Raw genomic sequence first — 25,218 nt, forward strand, 5'->3', positions numbered from 1 at the left:
GGGGGGTCCAAAAATCGTTCTCTAGGATTATACCTAATTGCTTGATATAAGTTTAACATTAAGTCATTATTTGTCGATTAAAATATATTGATCATATTTTTGATTTTACAGAAATTGATTATAGCACCATGTCTCTACCCCAACTTCTTGCTGGTGTCCTTGATAAACACGGAGACAGCATGCAGCAGGCTGCTCTTCTAGCATACCTTAGACAAGGAGAGGATGCACAGCAATATTTGGAGGTATGTGTGCTCCAAATGTATGCAATCGATTATCGAATGATTGTGAATCTTACCATTTCTGCTTTATTAATTTAATCTTAAAACCCAAGTAAAGTCTTGATTAAAGGAATTAATAGTAGTTTTAAACTACCCCTAGCCTGTCCTAGCACCATGCCCCCCCCCTGTATACGCCCTTGCATAAGAACTAGAAATAAAAAGTAAAAAATTAAAGTTTACTAATTAAAGACAATAACTGCTGCACGACTCTGTATGTCTGCTTACAAACACTTCAGCAAAGAGGACGAGCTTGACGCGGCAAGGTAACTTCTTCAAATAATCTTTAGTTTTAGCAGCCGGGAACTTTTTATAGGACGGTTTGAGTTATAAACGATCAATCTCTCTCTCACACAGACATTTTAATATTTAAATCTGGACATTTCAATTTATATACTAATCACATGTGTTCATAAATTTAAATCTCAAGCTAATCTGGAGACATAGTTAAAAAACTTCATCCAAACCATAAGTTTCCAATTCTCAAAAAAAATATTTTCAGGGCTGAGACTACGCTTGCAATTGCTAAATGGGTGAAAGAGCATCCATACGCAACCCAGGGATATTCATTAACTTATTCTACCTTTTTAAAGCTTTGAGTTGATTACTACAAAAATATTTATTTATCCGAACGAGTTTACATTTCTCTGCCTTTAAAAAATAATTTTCTTTTAAGAATTTTTGAATAATTTCACCAGGCCCAGACACAAGCCGAGCTAGAGAAACAAATCCTTCTCTTCAAGCAGAAAATACAGAATATCTAGAGATGTTCACTGTACATACAGTGTACAGTCTACATTGTACATTGCTCTGTTCGCTTTCTGTACTGTACACTGTTCAGAGTTGTTGAACCTAAACTTGCTGTCCAATTTTATCGTAATTGTTAAACATTTGATTTTTACTGATTTATATTGAATTCTTGTCTCAATTGTTTTATCTATATTCATATTCAATCTTAATTTGGTGTTCATGCAGCATTTGTTATCAATTTTAAAACTTGTTCAAAAAGTTATCCCTGAAAAGTTTACAAACTAAATTTTAAATGAGAATTTTTAGTCAAATAATTTACTTTATTTTCAGAACTAAATTCTGAAATGATAAATGGGTATAATGTGTTTCAGCAGCTTTGCAAAGAAGAGTTTAAGAAAAGATATCCAGATGAACAGGTAGAATATATTGTGTTCAAAAAAGATATCCAGATGAACAGGTAGAATATATTGTGTTCAAAAAAGATATCCAGATGAACAGGTAGAATATATTGTGTTCAAGCAAGATATCCAGATGAACAGGTAGGATATATTATTCTCAAGAAGGATATTCAGATGAACAGGTAGGATATATTATTCTCAAGAAGGATATTCAGATTAATGGGTAGAACATATGTGTTCAATTAGAACATCTTGACGAAGAGTTGGATATATTGTGTCCAAGAAGAATATCAAGACCAGGCCCTTAATTGAGGGATGGGGGCACCGGGTACCTGTGAACCAAATAATTTTTAGATCCATTTATCAATTTTTCAAAGATAATATAGTGATTATTAGGTCAGACTCGGAAAGGTTTGTTAAGAGATATATAAGCAAACTTGCAGAGAAAAAGATTTTGCCAATATCAGATATCGTAGAAATGTCCCATAAAAACAAAACTTAAATATTGAAAGAAATGGACAGATGGTAATGCTAAGTAACAAATAAGATTATAAAACAATGTAAAATGTAAAAAAAGATAAACAAAATTAATCACAAAATTATGAAAATTTTCTATGAAGGGGCTGCAACCCTCCGCCTCGTTCTCATGTTTTTCTCAGTGTGCCCCCCCCCCCCTCTAAATAATCACCCAGTTACGGCCCTGATGCAGCCGAAGAGGTAGGATATATTGTAAAAACGAACATGACATCCAAGCCGGCATTAGGAGGCTATAACTCATGAACCATAGATCACAGAAGTCACAAATTTTACGTTTTCTCAGAAAACATGACATTGACTTACATGAATATAGATTAAGGATGACCCAGATATCCTGACGAATATGTGATGTCTAGAAAAGGGTTTTTAACAAAAAGCTTTTCCTTCTGTGTCTTATTTTCAAATATGTTAAGTTGTTCCGTATCTCTAGGTGCCTGGAGAGCTGACCCGGAAGTGTACGGATAGATGGAAGACGATGTCGGAGCGGGAGAAGCGTTGGTTCAACCACGTGGCGGATACAGAGAAGAAAAAAGCAATCATTAACAGTAGTCCGGTCGCGGAAAACAAAAGGTTAAAATTTAATCAAAGAAATATGGGTTCTTCATTAAAAAACCCAATACCATATGCTAGTGCTGAATTCACTAAAAATGTGATCGTTCCAGGCCCGTAGCCAGGGGAGGAGAGGGATGAAAGGGTTCAGTTGCAACCCCCCCCCTTCCCGTTTAAAATAAGTTGCTTGGTATAATATCGCATATGTCGATAATCGATATACATACGTCACACATGCAATGTAACAAATGAATTCCAGTATGTATCAAAAATTCAATTCTTTAAATTTTGCCTCAGAATCAATATTTTGTCCAGACAATTCAAAATCAGTGAACATGAGTAGTAAAATCAAAATTATCAACATTTTCTGTCTTCCAATATTGTTTTTAGTTTTTAAATTAAGAAAACTTTCCTTGTACCATACAGAACATAAACTTTAGGGAAAATCGAATTGTCACTGTAACATTAAGTACAGAACAAAGAATTCAAGCTAAAATAACTCATTTATACCGAAATTCTGAAAAATTTTCTATGCAGCCACCCCCCGCCTCGTTCACTACGCTGATCTGGGTACCATACTACAACACCTCTCTTTGCTACCCCCTTGTGAAAATCCTGGCTACGGGCTTGGATCATTATTTTCTAATTGGATATGAACATTGCAACCCTATTAACAGCAAGATCCAGTGAAAAAAAATTCATGTTATGTCATATTTATTTTAAGTCAATAAATTAACAAACTTGCATTTCTAGCCGAGCACGGAAACAGAAGAGACCCAAAGATCCGAATGCTCCAAAACGCGCGCTCTCAGGTTTTACAATTAAATAATGAATAAAAAATATAAGAAATAATCTATATAAGAAAACTAGGCATACATATATATATATATAAAAATAAACTGGCCCAGGCCAACCATCTGGACCGATTGAGCTGAAATTTTTTTGTGGACACTCATGTGTAGCCGGGGGGGGGGGGGTCTTAGGCTTTAAAAATATCATATTAATATATAGATAGATAATTATAATAAATGATTGATAATGTTATTAATCAATGAACCAACATTTTATTAGGATTTTTCTGGTTTTCTAACGAGGAGAGAGGCAAGGTTAAGGCCGCTAACCCAGATTTTGGAGTAGGAGAAGTTGCGAAGGTATTGTTTAACGAAAATGTTTAAACCGAACCGTTTTCAGTTAAGGAACAATACAGTGTACGATGTACATAACATGGCGCTGTACAATGTATACTATTAGAGGTCAAATAACAGTGAACAGTACAGTGTACAGTGAACATAACATTGCGCTGTACTATATACACTTTTAGAGGTCACACAATAGCGATACTGTCGAAAAATGCAGGGTTACACAGTAGAATTGACAGTGCAGTAAAGTACGAAGAACAGTGTACTGTAGGCAAAATGTTCAGTAGAGTATACAATACAGTGCACTGTAGAAAACATGGTACACTGTACAGAATATATAAATTTACAGGAGTTGGGTAAGAGGTGGGGAGAATGTGATGAAGCCTTCAAACAGAAATATGAAGGTACAAAATATTATTCTAGTAAAATTGAAATAGCAGAAACCTGAAATGTAATAATTTGTGTTAAAACATGTATAATCTTAAAAAATAATTAAATGGGTAAACAATTTTTAATTACATTTTTCTTAAAATTTAAAAAAGTTATTCTTTACACGATTTTCCAAGTCAAACCAAACTTAGATTTAGCACCAATGATAGCGCTAAAGGGACTGTCAACGTAATTTCGAGTAACTTTCGTTTAAAGAGTTGCATGCCCGATTCACAATGGTAACCTAACCTCTGTCTGAGCATAAATGATGGAGATATTCCTGTTTTATCAAATAAATTTTGCGGATTTATGCAACCGAGAAAATAAATAATCTATTTTGAAGATGGAAAATGACGATATCGTTAAAGGGCATCGCTATGAATGTACATATCCTAGTTGAGGGCCATTTTAAATTTCAACTGATTTCCCACTAATATTTAGAAATGGCGGAGAGAGATCGGGCGAGATATGACAAGGAGAAGCTAGCATATCAACTTAAGCAGAGGGAGGATCTTATTGGAACAGAGGACTTCGACGAGGATATGGAGTAGATGATGGAGGGAGTAAAGGAGATGATGGGCTGGATGGAGGCGGAATTTTTACACGAGAATTCATCTGAAAATAGTTATTGTTCGAAAGTACTCTTTTAAAAGTACTAGTCTCAAGTTTTTTTTTATCGACTTAAAACTTTTTCGATTATTGTGTTTTGCAATATTTACAATATATTTATGGTTTCTATAATTATGTGTTTACTTTTAATGATAAAAAATTTCAGAAATTATGAAAAGATAAAAAAAATTAGTCACATCCGATCTAAACTCTTAAATAATCAACATAACCACTAAACAAGATAATACAAGAAAAAGCTAGGATTTCGATATAACCATGTTTGAGAATAAAGACGACCTGATTGATGAATTTGATGAGGAAATAGTTGAAAATAAATTCAGCAGTTTAAGCAGTAACAAAGCAAGGGTGGAGGAGATGGAGACTGATCCTCTTTGCCTTTCAATTCCTTGGATAGAATCAACTCCAGCTGTGGTCAGACCTTTTCAAACAGTTATGGTCCAACCTCTTCAAACTGTTATGGTCAGACCTCCTAAAACATTTGTGGCCAGATCTTCTCAAACAAGTGTGATAAAACCTCATAAAAAAAATGCGGTCAAACCTCGTAAAAAAAATGTGGTCAAACCTCATAAAAAAAATGTGCTCAAACCTCCTCAATCAGGTGTGATCATGGAAAAGTGTTCCCACAAGAGCAACTGTCTTCTCTGTGACACAGAACTGATTGCAGTAAAACAAGCCAATAAAGATTTAATAGGAACAGTAAGTGGGCTACGAATAAAACTAGAAAATCAGAGGGAAGAGTACAACGCTAAAATTAGGGCTCTAAAGAAAACCATTTTTGAAATTACTGATTCCTCGTCTGTGGGTAAAGTATTTTCTACGGCGATAAAAGGTATTGTTTTTAATTAATTTATAATTTATCAACAATACCTCCATTTTTGAATGAGAGCACAGCTTCCGTTCCTGAGCCCCTAACGGTCGAAACTGCTAGCCAAAATTTATGTTTAGTAAATAGTAGATTTTTTGTGATTATGTTTTTCATATTAACATGATGGGGCAACATCAATTCTCCATTGCGCACCTCTTTAATACACATGAGTCTCTTATATTCTTTATTTCTGGTACAGCGATACAGAGCTAGGACCCGTGAACTGAAAAACAATACACCAGTCACGGGTTAAAATAAATAATAAATTAGTATTATAGTTATTCAAATAAATAAAATTAGCCAAGTTTACATTGCTCCAGGTGTGCTAAGTGTGATTAAATTGTAACAACAATTATGAATTGAAATAACACTTACGATGTGCTAAATGTGAATAAGTTGCGACAAATCCTCTATTATATTTCGCCTGATGATCCCTTTATACAAGTATAAGTCCCCCAACCCCCCGGAAAATAAATCCTGTAAACGTCCTGATATACATACAAAGTAATACCTTTCTTTAACTAGATGAATGCTCGGTGTCTAAAAACCCTCAGTCCCTGGATGTCAAGTTAAGTAGTCTAAGGCAAACTATGAACCAGGATCTTATCCTGGTTCTGGGTACCTGTGGAACCCCGGATCTCAATGTTTTAAGAGTAGCACAGTTCTCCGTTATTCCAGAGTCAGGGAATATAAAAAAGGAAATGAAAAGATACATTGAATACTCTGGTTCCTTAAGTATGTCCAAGGTATTTTGAGCATTTTTTTGTAAAGTTTCTTATCTTACATTTATTTTAAGAGCAGAATTAACCTTATACGTATAGCCGGGAAGGAAAAATAACCGTAACAAATGAAAATCTGATTCTATATGTAAAGCTGAATTAATCAATTCTCTTTTTGTTTTTAAAGCGCTTAACCTTTAAGAGAATTTGAAGAATAATTATGAACTATTTTTATCCGTTAAAAACACAGCTTAACATTTTGATTTTCAGATGGCCGTTAGATCGCGAAAAGTAAGAGCAAGATCATTGATGGAAGTTTGCAAATTTTTTGCAAATCCAAATTTTCGATCTAAACGATCTGAACGTTCTACTCCACCTGAAGCCAGTGATCCCCAATCCTCCTCTCTGGAGCCTAACCCTGATCCTACTGAACACACTGAACCCAGAGATCAACCAGGAGATCTGGTTCAACCAGACATTGAGGGGACTCCGAGCGAAACTGATAATCTCAAGGTTATAGGAATTAATTTATTATCATTTTCACGTCGATATGCAGTTTTTAATGAACAAGAGCCAGTAATTAAATTATTAGTTAATCACGTACAGTGATGAGGAAGATAAGGGAAAAGGAAAAGGTTTAAAAAACATGAGGGGAGGGTAAAATTGCCTGAAGGGGTTTAGGATTCCTTTTAAAATCCCCCCCCCCCCTCAAAAGTATATGCCCACTGTTCAGACTGCAAAATAGTGTTTTTAAATCGGGATTTCTGAGGGGGAAAATGGAAAAAATCGGAGTGAGAGGTGCGTTCTATTTTTTTTCGGAACAATTCAGCTTTCATGATCTCTAGTAAATGTGAATTATCATTTAGATTTTGTTGAAAGAACTGATAAGACTAGATCGCCTGCTGTTCCAAAACAGTTTTACTGAAGAGTACCCGAATCTTAATAAGCCTGCTTGTGAGAAAACCGGGGTAAATTTAAACAACTTTTACTTTTTAAAACTTGAAACGGATTGAGTTTAACGATTATTGGTCAAATCTTGGGATTTGACCAATAAGAAAGCACAATTTAAAGCTAAGTTTAACACGGAAAACAGGGTCTAATCAAATGGTGTCCCACATCATATTGGATCTAAATTGGGATTTTCGGGAATATATAGACAACTTAGAAAGGTTGAATCATTTTAATAAATGTTTAAGTTTAATACAAAATGCATGCAGAAAATACGAGTTTTTTTATGTTTTTGGGGAGTGTTTGTCCGTATCCAGTTGCCCCCTCTCAGTTACGGTCCTGCTTGGAGATGATTTAATTTGATATTAAAGTTCCCACCTCTGGTTTATTCAGCAATTTATTTTTAACTAGATGATGTGCCCGGCTTTCTCCCGCCGTTTACCCGCACTTGGTCTTAAACCATGATTTTAGATGAAGTGCCAAGCGTTGCCTGTGGAATTTAAAAGCTCCAATTTTTGTTAGCCTGCTGCTATAGCGAGCATAAAATGAGCGAATAGCTTTATTATATCTATTTTATTTAATATTTAGAATTATACTTGCTCTGAGTGCGATGTAAAATTTGATAAGAATCACGAGCTAACCCATCATCTCAGGAAAACTCATAACATGAAAATCAAATATTAATCAAATTAATTTCACGTGACGTTGACTAATTTTCGGCCAAGCAATTTAAAATAATAAGAATGTAATCTTATTTGCAACAACGCATACTTTGTAGTTGAATAAAAATATAAAAATATGAAATTATATCCTAAAACCTAAGATTATAATTCATCCTCTAACTAGATGCAGCGTTTGCAGTCAAACCTTTGAGTTGACAAGCCCAACCGTTTATCAGCTTCATCTGGCCAAACATTTCCCTCCAGTTTACCAATGTGACAAGTGTGAACTAAAGTTTTACCGTTTGTATAATCTGAAGATGCACAAGAGAAGACAACACAAGGAACTAGCTGGTTGTGCCTTCCAGTGTGATATCTGCTCAAAAACATTTATTTCTAAATCTAAACTGGAAGAACACATGAACACGCATACAGGAGCCAAACCTTTCATTTGCGATAAATGCGGGAAAGGTTTTCAAAATGATTCAAACCGGAGAAACCATTTTAAAAATGCACATAAAGACGCAAAGGACTTTTTTACTACACATCGGGACAAAATGTTTGCCTGTCATATTTGTGAAAAGGATTTTATGTCTGACAACCAGAGGAAAGGACACGTGAAGAGATATCATTCTAAAGATGATGCTCCGGTGCAATAAATATTCTAGGTTTCCCAAATGCTGTCTCGAACTAATGGATTTCATAAATCTGATATTCATCTATTTGAACATCGAGAACTTTGCTGTTAATAAGCCAAAGAGACAAACAGTTAATCAGTATGTCGTTCGTGTAAACAAGAAAATTATGTCGAATAAATCATATTCAAAGTGCAGTGTTAAATACTAAAATCAATGTTTACTTTTGAAACCATTAAACTGTAAAGTAGGAAGACGACATGACGAATGATACAAAAGGTTCAATGATCACCCGTCTCAGAATAAATTTCTGACAACGCCCCTAAATCTAGACAAAAAATTCAAAAAGAAAAAAATCGCGCGCCTTCTGCACAGGCAGTGTACGTACAGATCCACTAAATGGGTTGATTATCAACCTGTCGGTAATACTATTTGCGCTTTAAAAACAATTATTACATAATTAGATTGCTCAAATATTTTCTTTTATTCCACAGTTTTATTGGCCGCAATATAGAGATTTAAATTCATTAGAACTAGGTTGTGACCTTACGTTCCACGTAGTATAATGGGTTTACCGACTTGAGGTCAAACCCTTAGCATTTTAAATCTGCAGATTACGCAATGAGTCACTTCCACTTTCCCTGACGACTGAAACTATATCTTCGGCCACAGAGACCCCATTCTTAGAAGCATCTCATAAACACATCCTAGTGGATTTACCGTATTTCCTTAGAATTAACTTACAGGGTTACCTGCTAAAGATGAGACTTATAATGACGACCTGTGATTATTTGAATATGGCGACATAAAGGTTGATTTAAAACAATGTTACTTAAAAAGTATAAATATTAGATGGTCTGGCAAATATAGAAGTTTAGAAAAGTGTACAGCTGCAGAATACCAGGAATTTAAGGGGAAAAAGGATGAATGACTTCTATGTAGTCGTCTTTGAAGTTTCATTCTTTGTGTGTTAACAGTGAAGAACAGCGGTGTGACCTGTGAAGTCTCCTCTATTTTAAAGATTGTGGGTATTGAGTTAAGTTTTAGACTTATTTTGTTATAATGTTTAGAATATTCTTGCATAAAATTATGGCCGCAAAGCATTGCACGCAGATTTAACGGTTGGGTCCTTTTCCCCGTGACTTTGGATTATAACTTGACTATCTAAACATACATTTTAAGATTGATGAGTTATAGACTAAAATACGATTGACTTTAAAGTGAAGAAACCGAGTGCATTTAGCTTCGGTTAGTCCATGGTGAATGGTGATTGAGACGATAACGAATATCTGGAAACGATCTTAAAATTTGTGTCCTCCACACTAGATATGGCCTAAAGCACGCACCTCTGACCCTTAAGTAAAGTAAATTCAACCTGAAGTCTGACCGCTTCAACCTTTTTGCACCGGCTAGTCCTATTGAGTGTATGCTTTACCCTATATCCGGGCGATACAGTACAAACTGGGACCGGAAAGGTTGACCCGGCTCGGAGATTCAAATGTACTACGGCTGCCCGTGTAACGGTTTAACTATTTGACAACGAAAACCTAAGTTCACAGTTGCTTTATTTAGAGTTTAATTTAAGATTATTTGATTCTACATAATAGAGAATATAAAAATAAATATAAAATAATTCATATTTTATTATAAACCCAGTTAATCAAGTTATATATATGTTTATAGTTTCCAACAGTACTAGTGGAGAACTCAGCTGCATTATTGATAAAACTCCAGTTTATATTTTCACAATCCTTGAACCTGGAGCAGGGTTCACCCATCCTTCCCTCTCCTCCAGCTCTCATCAACCTCAACCTTTGCTCCTCGGTTAGGCCAGGAATATTCTTTGCAATAACAACATGGAACACTTCGGCTAGAACATAGGATAACCCGCCCTGTCGGGACATATTCTCACCCTCCTCACAGAACAGTTTCTCCAGGCATGTTAGGGACGGAGAGAGATGACTCCTAAAGACCAGACCAATCCCAGCTTGTAGGACGGGGATAAGATTCTCCTGGTCCTCCTCCGTTCCGGTTTGGTGAGACCTGAAAACAGTTTTTGTTAAATTCATTTAAGAACTTCGGCAGGGGTGTACATATATACTTGATGGTCCCCCTGGAAAAGTAAATTCAATGATTTTCTGGGGAACTCAGGGGCTGGGATCCCCCTTGAAATATCAGAAACCAACTCCTCCCCCCCAGACATATTCCTTTATACTCCCCTGAAAGTAAGCGCACAGTTCTTCGTCTTAGCCGCAGCAAAAATTCAATATTAGCTTCCTTTTGATACATGCATACAGATAATTTTCAACAGAAGGAATTTCTTAAAATTGTGTTTAATAATGATTTGATCTACCAACTCTATAGTGATGCTTGAATTACAAACAAGATCTTCATTCATGTCAAGTACGCGTTTAAGTTCTTTTATTTAAACCTTTTAAATAGCTGTTTCAGTTTTTATAAAAATAGCTTGCTTTACATCCCATTCGTTCAGTTCTAATTCAATCTTTTTTAATTTTACCAGAAGAACTCCCTAAAGTCTTAAAGGTATTATGCAAGACTTGTACCTGATTCTCTCCAAGCTCTGAAGAATCCTTTTTACTCGTCCTTCGTTCTAAATAACCAAAAAATATCCATGAACAGTAGAGTGGGAAACAGAAAATTGTAAAATGGAAAGAAGATACTTAAATTGTATTTGCTGTTTAAAATCATTACTTTAGTCTTAGTTGTCTTCCTATTCCAGAGTTTTCTGGTTCTCACTGTAGGATTTTAGTGCCCAGATTTTGAGACTTAGCTCAGTATGTAAAAATAAGAATGATTATTATTTTTTTCACTGAAGGTAGTTTCATGCAGTGCAAAAATAAAAAATAAAAATGCATTTAATAGACTACATTTTCTTAGTTACAAGTCCTAACATTAGTTTCAAGGTTGGCTTTCTGGTACAGTGGTCGCAAGAATTAAGTGGAATTGGAAGACGAAATGAAAGTAATCTATTTTTGAAAATATATCAAATCAAATAAAATGAATTCCTGCATAAGCTTAATTGACTAGTACCAATGTACTTATCTTACCAAATCTTAGTTCTAAAAGACTTTGTAATATTCCCAAGGTTGTATAATAAGGTTGGTCACCCTCGATGCGCTCCAATGTACAGAAATTGCGTCTCCTAAGTTAGATAGATAAAAACCTCTTATGACGTCACTCTCGCCTCGATTATCAGTAACGTCATTGAGGTTTTTATCTATCTATCTTAGGAAATTACATTTTCCGTAACCAACCTTTCATACAAACTTGAATATTCCACATTTTTATGTTTACTACTCTAAATATTTCCCGGCATTTTACTGACCTGAATACTCCGTTTTGTAACATTTAATTTTCTGCCGCCTAGTCCAACCATCACCATCGACATCACATTCGCATTTGTATTACTTTCGTTTATATTATTATCATTAGCATTCTGCTCATTGTCGTTGATGTTGTTGTTGTTATTGTTGTTGTTTACATTGGACACCATAAGCGAGGCAATATTGAAAGCACTGAAACATCATCGTTATCATACTATCTATGTACACTAGCTTGGGAACCAGGCTTTGACTGGAAACCAAGTTTACCTTAGGAAAGTCAACCCCCTCAAATTTTAATTTTAAAGCCAATTTTCAAGGTTACCTAAGCATGAATGCTATCAGCTGAAATGTATCTAAAGTTCCATCTTGACCCCCGCTATCCCCGCAATCTGAATCTCCCGGAAACCAAACGATGGGCGGCTGAAAAAAATTATTTTTAATCAAAAGAATTTTTTTTGGTATTTTTTTAATAATTCATGCACATTATTTTACAAAAGTATACCTTAGTAGTTGTACTTCGAATAAATATCTTCTTAGTTTGTTGATCATCATGTACAGGGTAGGTAGAAGCTAAGGTTAAACAAATCATACTACATGTACTTGTGCAGTGGTTTTATGAGTTTAGAAGAGCAGGAAGACTCCGCGATTTTAAAACATTTTATTGAAAAGAAATTTCTGTAATCCTAATTGTTTTAGTTGCCATTGTAATCCATTTCATGTATTTTTTAAGTTTGTGAAATTGGAAAAAAATTTAAGTTGACAATCTTAAAATACTGCTAAAAAACTAACTGACCTAGGGAAGCAAGTTTTTGATGCACATCCTGAACCAATATTTATTTATTGATGATTATTAATGAGTCCTTTCAAAAACTAAACGTCGATCTCTACTTTTTCTGCCTATTTAATTGTAAGTTTAGAAATTTAGAATAACGAAAATTGAATTTTTTTAACCAATAAAAAAATTTCCTTAGAAAGTAAGAGTTGGTTTGAAATGGAATCCTGGTTCTGCATGAAGTCCCCGGAGCTAAAACCTGGGTTCGAACTAGGAGGACTTCTTCCGTATACATTTTGGAATTGATGAAAACCGGACATTTTTCTGAAATTGTTTTTAGTTTAAAATATGCCATCTGCAGTCAATGTGTTTCAGGGTTCTTAGGTTTTTTATTTCTTTACAGCTCTCCATCAACGATTTTTTGCTCTCCAACCTAGTCAGATCATTTATTCTAGATTCTCCGCTCTCCGACCTAGTCGGAGTATTTATTCTAGATTCTCCGCTCTCCGACCTAGTCGGAGTATTTATTCTAGATTCTCCGCTCTCCGTCCTAGTCGGAATATTTATTCTAGATTCTCCGCTCTCCGTCCTAGTCGGAGTATTTAATCTAGATTTTCCACTCTCCGTCCTAGTCGGAGTATTTAAACTAGATTTTGCACTCTCCGTCCTAGTCGGAGTATTTGTTTTAGATTTTCCACTTTCCGTCCTAGTCAGAGTATTTAAACTAGATTTTCCACTCTCCGTCCTAGTCGGAGTATTTAATTCTTGGCGTAGCATGGTTTCCACTTCGCAGAGAAGAATCCGCTGACATAACTCTGATTCCAAATTAAAAATGGCGCTAATCAAGGTTTTGAAGTTTGTGTAATTGAGAAGGTTTAGTGATCTCCTGGTTCTCCTGGGTTTATTTATATTCAAGGATCGGAGAAGGGAGAAATCTATTATTGTGTTCTCAACCCTAGGCAGGGTGTTGATCTTTCCTTCAGTATCTACTGTCCCTATAAAGAAAATATTCAGTGGGATAAAAAAAAACTGTCCCTAAAAAAACAAATATGAATTTTAATGTTTTTTTCAAATGACAAAAAAACTAATTTATTCTGAAAATTGAAAAGAAATACACACGGTTAAAAGGATTAATCCATGAAATTAGTCTTCTGTTCTTGGAAGATTTTGTCATTTAATTATCAACTTTTAAAGGATAAACCACCAAAGAAAAATGATAAAAAGAAGCAAATGTAAATATCTCTTAAAGTTAAAGATTACCTATTATCACAGTTGCTGTTTCGACAACCCTAGTGCCTTTATACTCAATTGTTCCGTTGGTGAAAATTTTTCTAAAATTTCGCACATTTCTTTACTAAAAAAATTAACCAACACAAACTTTACAATTTAACTTGAATTGCAAGCTATATTCTTATTTGAAAATAACGAACATATGAAGTTTAACAATGGTTGAAAATATGCTTCCCTATCAACATTCTCCCAGTATACTCCCTCGACCTCTAGTCCAGGTAGTAAGCTGATCTCTCCTCCAGGTAGAAGCCAACCCAGAGACATGGTTACTGCTGGTCCAGCAGGTGGGAGGAATACACCTACTAAACGTTTTCCTAAACATTGGAAAATTCTTCAGATTAAGATGCATTTGGATGAAAAGTGATAATAAAGTTGATCCTTTTTTCTATTTTCTAAAATATCAACCTTGAAAAAATTAAATCCTAAAAGTTGGAGGGGTCAAATATTAATCTGTTATCTCAATGAATTGTCTTCACTACCTGTTCTCTCACTGAGTTATCCTCCCCTGCCTGTTCTCTCAATGACTTCTCCTCTCTATCTGTTCTTTCTTAAAACCCTTGACCGTTATCAAGACAATTTAAACCTGTCCTCTCATTGAGTTCGATCCCCCCTACATGTTCTCTCAATGAGTTCTTCTCCCCTACCTGTTCTCTTAATGAGTTCTCCTCCCCTACCTGTTCTCACAATAAGTTCTCCTCCCCTACCTGTTCTCTCATTAAGTTCTCCTCCCCTATCTGTTCTCTCATTGAGTTCTCCTCCCCTACCTGTTCTCACAATAAGTTCTCTTTCTCTACCTGTTCTCTCATTTAGTTCTCTTCCCCTACCTGTTCTCTCAATAAGTCTCCTATGAAGAATTTCTAGATCAGTTTCTTTGACTAGAACTGGAGAACCAGAAACCTCCAGGATCTGAGGTTCTCGTCCCGTCCTAATAAATCAAACTTTTAAATCTGACATCAAGTTTCAAAATAAAAAATGCATTTTATCAAGTTAAAAAAGGTTGCTGATTCCATAAAATCAAGTGAACTATAATATTGAGTTTGTAACCTGGTTCTATTGGATATATCCAGTGCCCGAACCTGTTCAAGGGTTACTGGAGACTCTTCTCCGCTAAATGGTTGGAACACGTTGCTGGAGTCCACTGTACCGAAATATTGAACTCCTACAGATCAAAGATATATATATTAAAACCATTAATAGCAGCATTGATCTGTGGGGGGGGGGATGAGCTGTGTGTAAATCTATAGTTTTTTCTTTAAAATATTTTTATACGAGCTATAAGCGCAAAAAAAGAGGAAATGAGAACACTAGTGCAGGTCTCTGGTTGTGGCGAAAAGTCCCTTACGCGCCCCAACCCTTCTTGTGAATTATCTATGGCCCTGTTTAACACCTTGGTTTAACTGATGGTTCACTTAAAATTGATTTGTCGAATAACCATCTAATTTTTCTTCTGTATTTAAACTATATAGTACCTGTTTGTGGTGCGGAGGAATTATCCTAAAACAAAGTCTACATCAGATATTTTAGACAACAATTTTAATCTGAAAATTGTTTTGTTTAAATAGACTTTTACCTTGTAAAAAATTACTCCGGAGTCTGTCAAAGTCCAGCCAGGAGAATCCCAAACCACGCCCTACTCAAGAAAACAAAAAATCACGCCCTCATCGACAGACATCAAACCACGCCTTACTCAACAAACATCAAACTACGCCTTACTCAACAAACATCAAACTACGCCTTACTCAACAAACATCAAACCACGCCCTACTCAACAAACATCAAACTACGCCCTACTCAACAAAAATTAAATCACGCCCTACTCAACAAAATCAAATCACGCCCTATTCAACAAAATCAAACCACGCCCTACTCAACAAACATCAAATCACGCCCTACTCAACAAAATCAAACCACGCCCTTTTCAACAAACATCAAATCACGCCCTACTCAACAAAATCAAATCACGCCCTACTCAACAAAATCAAATCACGCCCTACTCAACAAAATCAAATCACGCCCTATTCAGCAAAATCAAACCACGCCCTACTCAACAAACATCAAACTACGCCCTACTCAACAAAAATTAAATCACGCCCTACTCAACAAAACCAAATCACGCCCTACTCAACAAAATCAGATCACGCCCTATTCAACAAAATCAAATCACGCCCTATTCAACAAAATCAAATCACGCCCTACTCAACAAACATCAAACTACGCCCTACTCAACAAAAATTAAATCACGCCCTACTCAACAAAATCAAATCACGCCCTACTCAACAAAATCAAACCACGCCCAACTCAACAAACATCAAATCACGCCCTAATCAACAAACATCAAATCACGCCCTACTCAACAAGCATCAAACTACGCCCTACTCAACAAAAATTAAATCACGCCCTACTCAACAAAATCAAATCACGCCCTACTCAACAAAAATCAAATCACGCCCTACTCAACAAAATCAAATCACGCCCTATTCAACAAAATCAAACCACGCCCTACTCAACAAACATCAAATCATGCCCTACTCAACAAAATCAAATCACGCCCTACTCAACAAAATCAAATCACGCCCTACTCAACAAAATCAAATTACGCCCTATTCAACAAAATCAAACCACGCCTTACTCAGCAAACATCAAATCACGCTTTACTCAACAAAATCAACCCACGCCCTACTCAACAAAATCAAATCACACTCTACTCAACAAAATCAAACCACGCCATACTCAACAAAATCAAATCACGCCCTACTCAACAAAATCAAACCACTCCCTACTCAACAAAAATTATACCACTCCAATAACTGATAGATTCGGTTTTCGTCATATCTATAGTTGATAAATATCTTGATATATCATTTATTTATGTCTACAGAGTTTTCAATCCAAATAATACCTTTTCCTTTACTCCAGCATTTAGTAAAATCCGACCGTTAGAGAGAAGCCGTCCTAATGATAAAATATTTCAAATACATTTGTTAATAGCCACCAAATATTTATAGAGATCAAGCCTTGAAACAACATTTACCAATAGGAACAACTATAGGAGTCCCTGTAGGAGGAACAGTTATCATCGTCATGGTACTTCCGGTCTGGGTTGCTTCGGAGGATTGTTGGTTGGTGTTGATGGAACCGTAGGTTGCTTGAAAATCATTGTTATTGTTGTTGTTTCTGTTGTTGTTTGTGTTTACAATCACGTTACTCACCTAAACATTAAATTTCCAGACAAGTTATTTTTTGGACAAGATATATCCGGACAAGCTTTATTAGACAAGATATTTCTGGACATGCTTTTTTAGACAAAATATTTCTGGACAAGCTATTTTTTGACAAGATATTTCCGAACGAGCTATTTTTTGACAGAATATTTTCGAACACGCTATTTTTTGACAAGATTTTTCCGGACGAGCTATTTGTAGACAAGATATTTTTGAAAAAGCTATTTTTAAACATGGATATTTGCGAAAAAAGGTTATTTTTATTTTTAATATTTTCTGACTCATTTTTATCTTTATGTTTTCAAGGACACATAAAACATATATATATTGAAATATTTAGAACAAATAAACCGAAAACATTAAATCTATAAACACTAATCCTTACTTGATTAAAAGACATGAGTAAGAATGCCAGGAGATTATATGAATTGAATCCGAATTTACCGGAACCTCCCGGGCATTCAGATCTCCGAACCCGGGCACTACGGTTTCTGTCCTCTTCATAGTTTATCAGATCTTCTAAACTTTCATTCACAGAATCCATTTTAGTAAATAGCTTGAGTTCACATCATTATTCTGATCAAATATTAAAGGGACTGTAAGCGTTATTTCAAGTGACCCTCCCCAAGCAAAGATGACAATGCCCGATTCACAACACAATGGTATCTTTAAAAGCTTTGTCTGATTATATATGAATTAGATATCTTTGTTTATAATTTTAAAAAACTTTTTTTTTCAATTGTAATCTCTAATTACTAAAGAAATTACCAGAATTTAATAATCAGGCAAAGATACCGTTGTGAATCCGACATTTTTATCTTTGCTTGGAGGGTCACTTGAAATTCCGCTTAAAGTCCCTTAAATAAAAGGGTGAATTTATTCAATATTTACAAATATATGTTATCAAATATATGCTTATCAAGCTTTGCTCTTGAACATAATAAACGGTATGATAGACTGATAACAGGATAAGAAACTTAATGAAAAGAAGAAACGATCAAAAATTGTCAGTGCAAAAAAAACTGTTCTCCGCGATTTTAGTTAATTTTATAGGCATTGTGTTCTGGCCACAAACTCTAATTTTCTAATCCCTATATTTTCAAGTCTATGACATTGGATTACAAAGATTGAAGGATTAGAAAATTTGTGTTCGTGGCAAAGACTCAATTCCGTTCTGACAGTTAAGAACACTTTTTTTAAATCGAAATTTTAGCAAAAGTTACAATACTTTCTACATTAATGATAATTCCTTAGATTTCTCAAATTACAATTGCAATAATATTTTCACCAAGCGTGGAAGTGAAATATATCCAATATAATACGAAAATGTATTGAAAGAATTAGACTTAGTAAGTTCCTCGTATGCGAGTAAGGTAGAATTTATATTGGAGTGTATATATTAAATGATCTAGCGGTTCTTCTAGCGGAATCCTTGTATACTACCTGTACTCTGACTAGCAGTTCTTCAAGTTCCACAGAAAACATAAAAATACGGTTATACATGGAAAATAAACAGTATTAATGGAGGAAATAAAAAATATAACGAGATATATCTATATTGCGTACTAAACTTAATATTTGCAACTAACTTTTGTTTTATTGTTTATTTTCAATTAACGACTAGAGAACTAACGAATATATTTTTTCATACATTTATTAATGAATTTGACAACCTAACTAAATATAAAACTATACCAAAAAATGCATAACACTATTCCTGTCTTTTAAATATACAGCACTAAAAATGAGTAACATTCTATAAAAAATATATTTGAATGAGTGGCAAGAAATGTGTGATAATGTTATGCGAAAAAATTAACAATTAAAGGAATTAAGCTTTTGCCACAAACTCAAATTTTCTAATCCCAATATCTTTGTAAACTGATGGCGTGTTAGATTATTTGATATAACAGAATTCTATAGTTTGAAATATTTAAGGTCTACAACATTGGGTTGTAAAGATGTAAGGATTAGAAAATTTGAGCTTGCAGCTCAGCTCATTTGATTGCAGTCTCTTCTGTAATCTAAAGAATACAATTTATAATATTTTCAAAAATACCAAGAATACAGAGTACAGGCGACACTTTTGAGAGCTAATTACAGTAAGTCGGACAATGTTATGTTTATCGAAACTTTGGTATTCACGGACTTAACAATATATTAAAGACGACTTTACAGAGTTGACACTCAGCTCTTTTGTATATTGGGAAGAGGGTATGGTGGAGGGTTGCTGAAACCCCGCCGAGAACACAATTTTAATTTTGATGGGCTGTGTTAGCATGGTTCATTTTTCAAGACTTTTAAAGTTTTTGGACTTTCAAAAGTTTCCAACAAATTTCAAAACTATTTATTAAAAACATTTGATCAAATTTTTAATACAATTTTGAAATGTTGTAACCTTCACAGATTTCTATGGAGCCTTTTGAAAGTCTAAAAACTTTGAAAAATTAAAAATACCTAGTTTAAAAATAAAATAAAATTTTTTTTATAGATCTGACAATTAATGATCTATAGTTTACAACACACCGTTGACTAACTATAAACCTTGAACAATCCCTTTGAATTGTATCTTTAATTCTTTGAAAAGGATCACAAGACTAGATTATTTTGAACCCGTTTCTTCCAGATTTGCGGATAAGTATCTTCAGTGTTGAGTATCCTGGAACTCTGATCCTGTATCTACCTTCTCCCTTCTCCGTCCCTGATAACAATTGGATTTAAAGGAAACGCTTGCAAATTCTTCTTACCCGCACCTTCCCTTCCTTTCTAATATTATTGTTTTTAACCAATATCTTGACAAAAAAAAGCAACAATGAACCCACGGAAAACAAAAATTTGATAAAAACTTTTCTTTAGTTCATTCGTTTAAGAACTAATAAATTGCAGGAATCATAAAAGTTGCACATTCTTTGTGTGCCAAAAACTCAAATATTATACAGTAGTCAGCATTTATATCAATACAATGAAGACGATGTTTAGAATTGAGTTTTGATATCTTACTTTTAGGAGTTTACAAGTAAACAAAGAGAAGCTGTTAATTGATAGATCCTCCTTGTTTCTATGTTTCATGTGTTAGCTGTTTGAAACCTTGGTAGAAACCAAAATTGAAGTCTAAAGTCGCCTTTATTGTATTAATGTATTCGACGACGACTGTAGACTACATATTAAAAAACAAAGTTTAACAAACATATTTATCAACATTTTTCATCGAACCTGATTGATAGGTCCGACTAGAGAGAGGATGACTGGTAGAGAGATGAGACCATGAAATAAACCAAATATACAAATAAGGAAGAATATCTTGAAGAAGGAGAGGAAAACGTAACTAGAAGATGTTGCGAGAAGAATGAATGCAAGTAGAGTAGAGATACCGCCATTAAACACAGCAGGTCCCATTCTTCTCATAGTTCGTAGAACACGTGTATCCCTGAATATATAAATGAATTTTATTATTCTTATTTTTATCACCCCGCTGTCTTATGAGGAAACCTACCTATCCTCCTGTCTTATAAGGAAACCTACCTATTCCCATGTGTAGTACGGAGACTTACCTATCCCCATGTGTGGTACGGAAACTTACCTATCCCCTTGTGTGGTAAGAAAACCTACCTACCTATCCCCCTGACTTGTAGAGAAACCTACCTATCCCCTTGTGTGGAAAGGAAACCTACCTATCCCCTTGTGTGGAAAGGAAACCTACCTATCCCCTTGTGTGGAAAGGAAACCAAGCCTATCCCCTTGTGTGGCAAGGAAACCTACCTATCCCCTTGTGTGGTAAGGAAACCTACCTATCCCATCTATAGTAAGTCCACTCCTACCTATGTTAAGTCCCCTCTTACCTATAGTTAGTCCCCTCCTACCTATATTAAGTCCACTCCTACCTATGGTAAGTACCCTCCTACCTATGTTAAGTCACCTCATACCTATATTAAGTCCCCTCCAACTTATGGTAAGTACCCTCCTAACTATAGTAAGTCCCCTCCCACCTATGGTAAGTCCCGTCCTACCTATGGTAAGTCCATTCCTACCTATGGTAAGTCCCCTCCTACGTTAAGGACCCTCCTACTTTTTTAAGTCCCCTCTTACCTATGGTAAGTCCCCTCCTGTCTTAGTAGTCCCATCATACCTATGGTAAGTCCGCTCCAACCTATGGTAAGCCCCCTCCTACCTATATACCTATGGTTAGTCCCCAAAAATGCATGAATCCTGCCACATTGACCAAGGTTCCAGCAACACAGAATATCACGATGCAGGCTCCCTTTATACTAAAATAAAAGTAAAACTTAAAATATATTTTGATCACTAATACGAATTCTGACAATAATTCTAAAGACATTTAAAAAAGAAGGTTAATCCTTATATTTTTGCAACCTGCTGTTAATTTTTCTAAGAATTCTGTTATATGAAATAAAGTCTGAAATACAACATTTTTGCACCATCAGGTTTCAAAGATATAAATCTAGAGTTTAAGGCAAGTAATCAAATGGTTACACCCATCAGGTTGCAAAGATAAGGCTTATAAAATGTTTACCTGCCCAGAAGAATAAGTAGTGTGATAAATATTGCCAGTATAGATGAAAGAAGGTTTTGATAAAGCTCTTCTCCAATTATTTTATCAGTCTCCCAGTTCGCATACCTAGCAATACACCATTCGTAACACAGACTTTCAAATCGATTTGACGCAATTGTCTGGGAGGAGGAGGAGGAGGAGTGTAAACAAACTTCTGACGGGGAAATAACGGAACTGAAAGGTTTACAACCTGGGAACCCAGCTTTGCCTGAAGCTTTCTACAGTCGTCGTATACACCAATATAACGAAGACAACTTTCGATTTTAATTTTGATTTCTATCAAGATTTCAAATAGCATAAATACATAAATACATAGGAAGTAAACAAAGAGAAGCTATCAATTAACAGCTTCTCTTTAATTACTTGTAAACTTGTAATTAAAACAAAAACTAGAACTAAAACTTAAACTAGAACTAAAAACTTAAACGGAAAAGTCGTCTTAAGATAATTTAGAAGTTTTAAACCAAGCTTAAAAATGATTCCTGTGGCTCGAATAAAAGCAGTTTTGATATTTTCTCAAACACAACGTAAATGGAACTTTTCATGTAAACAAAAACCTTGAACAATGAACATTGAACATATCTCAGAAAATTTGGTATAGATTATTAGTTTGAAATTAACAAATCATATTCCGAACTTAACGCTAACCTTGGAGCTATGGCAAACGCAGGCGATATTTGTCCTAAGTTAAATTCTCCCGTTATATCGGACTCCTCGGCTATATCTCGAGCCCAGTCCATCGCAGGAACCCACTCAGATGATTCTTGGAGTAGAACATGACTGTACTGTATTGCAGACAATAGCACTCTAAACAAATAAAATATTTAGAGAAAAAAACCAATAATTTTGCTTCTATTACCAGGCATTCAGAGAGACACATAAAACTGTGAAGTAGGAAGACGACTGTTTATGGATTAAAACAGACCAATGAACTTTAAACGAAGCAATTGTGCAGAGTGTAAAAGGCCCATTTCACTGTAAACTAGCCAGGACGAGATGGTCAACTGTATGCAACACCATTGGTACAACTTTGTGACCTAATACCTCCTCTAGTTTTGATTTTACGAACAAGATTGAGAAAAACTAATTTATCCAGTTACGAAATTAAAACAGTTTTGTTCTTCTCAATAGGTCTTCAACAACAATAGTGAGTTGATTTTTAAGCTGTTACTGATAAAACCTTTTTGCTTTTTAAACTTCATCACGTGCACATGAGATTGCTTAAATATTGTCTTACTATTACAGAGTTTTATGGGCCTTTTGTATGTATACCGAACCTTGGAGCTGGTTGTCCGCACTCTAGGTCCCCGTCAAACAAGAAGTTTAGCCTATACTTGGCTCCGACAGGAGAAAACAGGAACTGAGAGAGTTTGGATTGAAAATAATCATCCGTCAAGTTTCTCCAGTCCATTGCTTCAGCTTCAAGGCTTTCAACATAATCCTAAAATTAATATTTATTTGGTTTAGATCTTCTTTCCGTTTATGGATCAGGGATTGTTATTATGTCACACTTCGTGCGTCCTCTTCCTTACTCTCATATAAGGGTGGTGTATTTTTCACCCTAACGCAAATCCGCTATACTTCACTAGTAACCTACACCTGTCCTAGCCGCGGCGCACGGCCCCCTAGCCTGTCCGAGCCGCAGCAATCGGCCCATAAATTGTCTTAACCTAACCTAACCATCAAAAAATACTAAAATAAACATCTTGCGTAATGCATAGGTCCGATATTGCAGAAGGTCGGAAAGTTAGTAGGTCAGAAGTTCAGTAGGAGGGATGTTGCGTATAGACGATGTAACATATTACCTATAAATTAGAGGATAAACGCATTAATATAATACAGTAATATACTTGAAGCATGTCAATCTTTCTTAAAGAACTGTGCATGGGGGGGGGCAGGTAACAGGGGCGCATTGGAGGTTTAATCTACGGGTGTGAACTTTTTTTTAATTCTCCCCCTAGCGGTAGTTGTTCCCCCCCCCCCCTTGAAAACCGGTATTAAGAAAAGAATTGAGTTTTACTAATGGCTAATAACTCAAAATGGACCAATTGTCAATTGCTAAGAAAACTGATATATTTGGAAGTTTAATATATCAGGCCTCTTAAGGTCAGGGGGGCCTAGGGGGCCTGGGGTTCTCCCCAATACGCAAATGCCAGGTAAAATATATATTATCAGTGCTCACATCTCTTACAGACGATTTCTTGATTTTATAGATGGAATAATTTCCAACCTTAAAAACATCCTGCCAGGAATCTATAGAGTTGATGACATCAGTCTGATTTTTGAACTTTGAAACCAGGGTATCTATTCTCTCCCAGTTCTCAGGGTAGTTTATTCCCTGAAATATTAACATTTTGAATAATAAGACAAAGGAACTGAGTTTTTGCCACAAACTCTGGTTTTTATTCCCTATTTCTTTGAAATCTGTTGTCGTAGATCTTTAAAATTTTAAACTCTGAAATCTGATAGATCAAATAACCTAAGTTTAAAATATCAAAGGTTTACACAATCAGGTTGCACGGATTTAGGGGTTAGAAAATTTCAGTTTGTGTCAAAAACTCCTTTATATGTTTTAAATTTTTAAACCCAACTTGATAAAATCAATAAGAAAATGCTGCTTGTTTTTTAGTGAAGTTATATAAACTTTTACAACCTTTTCTAAATGCAAAACTTGTTCAAATATACGTAGAAAACTTGTTTAAGTCTATTTAGAAAACTTGTTCAAGTCTATTTAGAAAACTTGTTCAAGTCTACTTAGAAAACTTGTTCAAGTCTACTTAGAAAACTTGTTCAAGTCTACTTAGAAAACTTGTTCAAGTCTAGTTAGAAAACTCTAATGTCGGATTTATTGAAAGTTTTTGTTTTCTCTGAACACGTTTTAAAGGTAAAATTTTTTACTTAAACTTTTAAAATTAAACTTTTAGAATTGACTATGCAGGATTGTAAGATCTTGTACAGTGAGATCTTTAAAACTGTGGAATAGGAAGACGACATTTAAAAGGACTGTACACGTAATTTCGGGTGACCCTTCACTGTAAGAGTGGCATATCTGATTCATGTTCCTCATAAGCGTTGTCTGATTCACATAGGTTCCTCATAAACGTTGTCTGATTCACATAAGTTCCTTATAAGCGTTGTCTGATTCACATAGGTATCCTTATAAGCATTGTCTGATTCACATAGGTTCCTTATAAGCCTTGTCTGATTCACATAGGTTCCTTATAAGCCTTGTCTGATTCACATAGGTTCCTAATACGCGTTGTCTGATTCACATAGGTATCCTCATAAGCGTTGTCTGATTCACATAGGTTCCTTATAAGTGTTGTCTGATTCGCATAGGTTCCTTAGAAGTGTTGTCTGATTCACATAGGTTCCTTATAAGTGTTGTCTGATTCGCATAGGTTCCTTAGAAGTGTTGTCTGATTCACATAGGTTCCTTATAAGTGTTGTCTGATTCGCATAGGTTCCTTAGAAGTGTTGTCTGATTC

At 35.1% G+C, this 25,218-nt stretch overlaps 8 protein-coding genes across 10 annotated transcripts in view; 4 read left to right on the forward strand and 4 right to left on the reverse strand.

Moving 5' to 3' along the window:
* Positions 1-83: 83 nt before the first annotated feature.
* LOC111700253 (uncharacterized) lies at positions 84-1,329 on the forward strand. 2 transcript variants are annotated; one of them, XM_023471138.1, is made up of 4 exons: positions 84-242; positions 468-541; positions 778-829; positions 968-1,329. In XM_023471138.1, the coding sequence occupies exons 1-4, from the start codon at positions 129-131 to the stop codon at positions 1,037-1,039; spliced, it is 312 nt and encodes a 103-aa protein (XP_023326906.1). In that variant the 5' UTR covers positions 84-128; the 3' UTR covers positions 1,040-1,329. The 2 variants fall into 2 exon arrangements, with proteins under 2 accessions (XP_023326906.1, XP_023326898.1); XM_023471130.1 differs by having other exon boundaries at positions 85-242; positions 778-835; positions 974-1,327.
* Positions 1,330-1,334: 5 nt separating this feature from the next.
* Positions 1,335-4,853, forward strand: LOC111700240 (high mobility group protein DSP1). Of its 2 annotated transcripts, none has more exons than XM_023471112.1 (6): positions 1,335-1,441; positions 2,391-2,530; positions 3,263-3,321; positions 3,581-3,660; positions 3,998-4,052; positions 4,519-4,853. In XM_023471112.1, exons 1-6 carry the CDS (start codon positions 1,370-1,372, stop codon positions 4,626-4,628), a joined length of 516 nt encoding a protein of 171 aa, XP_023326880.1. In that variant the 5' UTR covers positions 1,335-1,369; the 3' UTR covers positions 4,629-4,853. The 2 variants fall into 2 exon arrangements, with proteins under 2 accessions (XP_023326880.1, XP_023326888.1); XM_023471120.1 differs by lacking the exon at positions 1,335-1,441 and adding an exon at positions 1,512-1,564.
* Positions 4,854-4,945: 92 nt separating this feature from the next.
* LOC111699916 (uncharacterized) lies at positions 4,946-7,923 on the forward strand. The gene is made up of 5 exons (XM_023470690.1): positions 4,946-5,536; positions 6,098-6,318; positions 6,562-6,804; positions 7,158-7,259; positions 7,828-7,923. Exons 1-5 carry the CDS (start codon positions 4,963-4,965, stop codon positions 7,921-7,923), a joined length of 1,236 nt encoding a protein of 411 aa, XP_023326458.1. The 5' UTR covers positions 4,946-4,962.
* Positions 7,924-8,218: 295 nt separating this feature from the next.
* On the forward strand, positions 8,219-8,557 carry LOC111699922 (zinc finger and BTB domain-containing protein 14-like). Its single transcript, XM_023470703.1, has one exon. The coding sequence runs from the start codon at positions 8,219-8,221 to the stop codon at positions 8,555-8,557; it is 339 nt and encodes a 112-aa protein (XP_023326471.1).
* A 1,601-nt stretch (positions 8,558-10,158) lies between these two features.
* Positions 10,159-12,969, reverse strand: LOC111700230 (myb-like protein H). Its single transcript, XM_023471100.1, has 7 exons — positions 12,844-12,969; positions 12,671-12,698; positions 12,380-12,447; positions 12,200-12,297; positions 11,880-12,069; positions 11,098-11,144; positions 10,159-10,576 (listed from the first exon to the last, which is right to left on the reverse strand). The coding sequence occupies exons 1-7, from the start codon at positions 12,967-12,969 to the stop codon at positions 10,168-10,170; spliced, it is 966 nt and encodes a 321-aa protein (XP_023326868.1). The 3' UTR covers positions 10,159-10,167.
* A 9-nt stretch (positions 12,970-12,978) lies between these two features.
* LOC111700212 (uncharacterized) lies at positions 12,979-17,791 on the reverse strand. The gene is made up of 10 exons (XM_023471079.1): positions 17,546-17,791; positions 16,971-17,148; positions 16,839-16,891; positions 15,510-15,569; positions 15,409-15,433; positions 14,984-15,098; positions 14,764-14,864; positions 14,115-14,253; positions 13,910-13,980; positions 12,979-13,644 (listed from the first exon to the last, which is right to left on the reverse strand). Exons 1-10 carry the CDS (start codon positions 17,702-17,704, stop codon positions 12,986-12,988), a joined length of 1,560 nt encoding a protein of 519 aa, XP_023326847.1. The 5' UTR covers positions 17,705-17,791; the 3' UTR covers positions 12,979-12,985.
* Positions 17,792-19,713: 1,922 nt separating this feature from the next.
* On the reverse strand, positions 19,714-20,822 carry LOC111700062 (patched domain-containing protein 3). The gene is made up of 3 exons (XM_023470883.1): positions 20,803-20,822; positions 20,374-20,587; positions 19,714-19,861 (listed from the first exon to the last, which is right to left on the reverse strand). Exons 2-3 carry the CDS (start codon positions 20,563-20,565, stop codon positions 19,805-19,807), a joined length of 249 nt encoding a protein of 82 aa, XP_023326651.1. The 5' UTR covers positions 20,566-20,587; positions 20,803-20,822; the 3' UTR covers positions 19,714-19,804.
* Positions 20,823-21,004: 182 nt separating this feature from the next.
* Positions 21,005-25,218, reverse strand: part of LOC111700073 (Niemann-Pick C1 protein) — a 12,413-nt gene continuing 8,199 nt past the window's right edge. Inside the window, exons 16-20 of the mRNA XM_023470891.1 lie at positions 23,961-24,068; positions 23,008-23,171; positions 22,379-22,537; positions 21,692-21,796; positions 21,005-21,425 (exon numbers count right to left, since the gene is read on the reverse strand). Of these exons, the coding sequence (XP_023326659.1) occupies positions 21,329-21,425; positions 21,692-21,796; positions 22,379-22,537; positions 23,008-23,171; positions 23,961-24,068 (633 nt within the window). The 3' untranslated portion in view covers positions 21,005-21,328. The remainder of the gene's footprint in view (positions 21,426-21,691; positions 21,797-22,378; positions 22,538-23,007; positions 23,172-23,960; positions 24,069-25,218) is intronic.

This window comes from Eurytemora carolleeae, unplaced genomic scaffold, assembly GCF_000591075.1.
Source record: "Eurytemora carolleeae unplaced genomic scaffold, Eaff_2.0 scaffold47, whole genome shotgun sequence".
Classification (NCBI taxonomy): domain Eukaryota; kingdom Metazoa; phylum Arthropoda; class Copepoda; order Calanoida; family Temoridae; genus Eurytemora; species Eurytemora carolleeae.

Coding starts and splice junctions, on each gene's coding strand:
- LOC111700212 (XM_023471079.1), bottom strand. CDS start 17,704: ATGGATTCTGTGAATGAAAGTTTAGAAGATCTGATAAACTATGAAGAG. Junction 15,434..15,509: donor CCGGAGTAATTTTTTACAAG/GTAAAAGTCTAT, acceptor ACTTTGTTTTAG/GATAATTCCTCCGCACCACA. Junction 14,254..14,763: donor GAGACTTATTGAGAGAACAG/GTAGGGGAAGAG, acceptor TCCAATGTTTAG/GAAAACGTTTAGTAGGTGTA.
- LOC111700253 (XM_023471138.1), top strand. CDS start 129: ATGTCTCTACCCCAACTTCTTGCTGGTGTCCTTGATAAACACGGAGAC. Junction 243..467: donor ATGCACAGCAATATTTGGAG/GTATGTGTGCTC, acceptor TACTAATTAAAG/ACAATAACTGCTGCACGACT. Junction 542..777: donor GACGAGCTTGACGCGGCAAG/GTAACTTCTTCA, acceptor AAATATTTTCAG/GGCTGAGACTACGCTTGCAA.
- LOC111700240 (XM_023471112.1), top strand. CDS start 1,370: ATGATAAATGGGTATAATGTGTTTCAGCAGCTTTGCAAAGAAGAGTTT. Junction 1,442..2,390: donor AAAGATATCCAGATGAACAG/GTAGAATATATT, acceptor CCGTATCTCTAG/GTGCCTGGAGAGCTGACCCG. Junction 4,053..4,518: donor CTTCAAACAGAAATATGAAG/GTACAAAATATT, acceptor ACTAATATTTAG/AAATGGCGGAGAGAGATCGG.
- LOC111699916 (XM_023470690.1), top strand. CDS start 4,963: ATGTTTGAGAATAAAGACGACCTGATTGATGAATTTGATGAGGAAATA. Junction 6,319..6,561: donor GTTCCTTAAGTATGTCCAAG/GTATTTTGAGCA, acceptor TTTGATTTTCAG/ATGGCCGTTAGATCGCGAAA. Junction 7,260..7,827: donor CTGCTTGTGAGAAAACCGGG/GTAAATTTAAAC, acceptor TTTAATATTTAG/AATTATACTTGCTCTGAGTG.
- LOC111699922 (XM_023470703.1), top strand. CDS start 8,219: ATGCACAAGAGAAGACAACACAAGGAACTAGCTGGTTGTGCCTTCCAG.
- LOC111700230 (XM_023471100.1), bottom strand. CDS start 12,969: ATGTCCGGTTTTCATCAATTCCAAAATGTATACGGAAGAAGTCCTCCT. Junction 12,298..12,379: donor TTCGAAGTACAACTACTAAG/GTATACTTTTGT, acceptor AATTTTTTTCAG/CCGCCCATCGTTTGGTTTCC. Junction 12,070..12,199: donor CTGATAGCATTCATGCTTAG/GTAACCTTGAAA, acceptor ATGATGTTTCAG/TGCTTTCAATATTGCCTCGC.
- LOC111700062 (XM_023470883.1), bottom strand. CDS start 20,565: ATGAGAAGAATGGGACCTGCTGTGTTTAATGGCGGTATCTCTACTCTA. Junction 19,862..20,373: donor TAGTCGGACCTATCAATCAG/GTTCGATGAAAA, acceptor AATTGTTATCAG/GGACGGAGAAGGGAGAAGGT.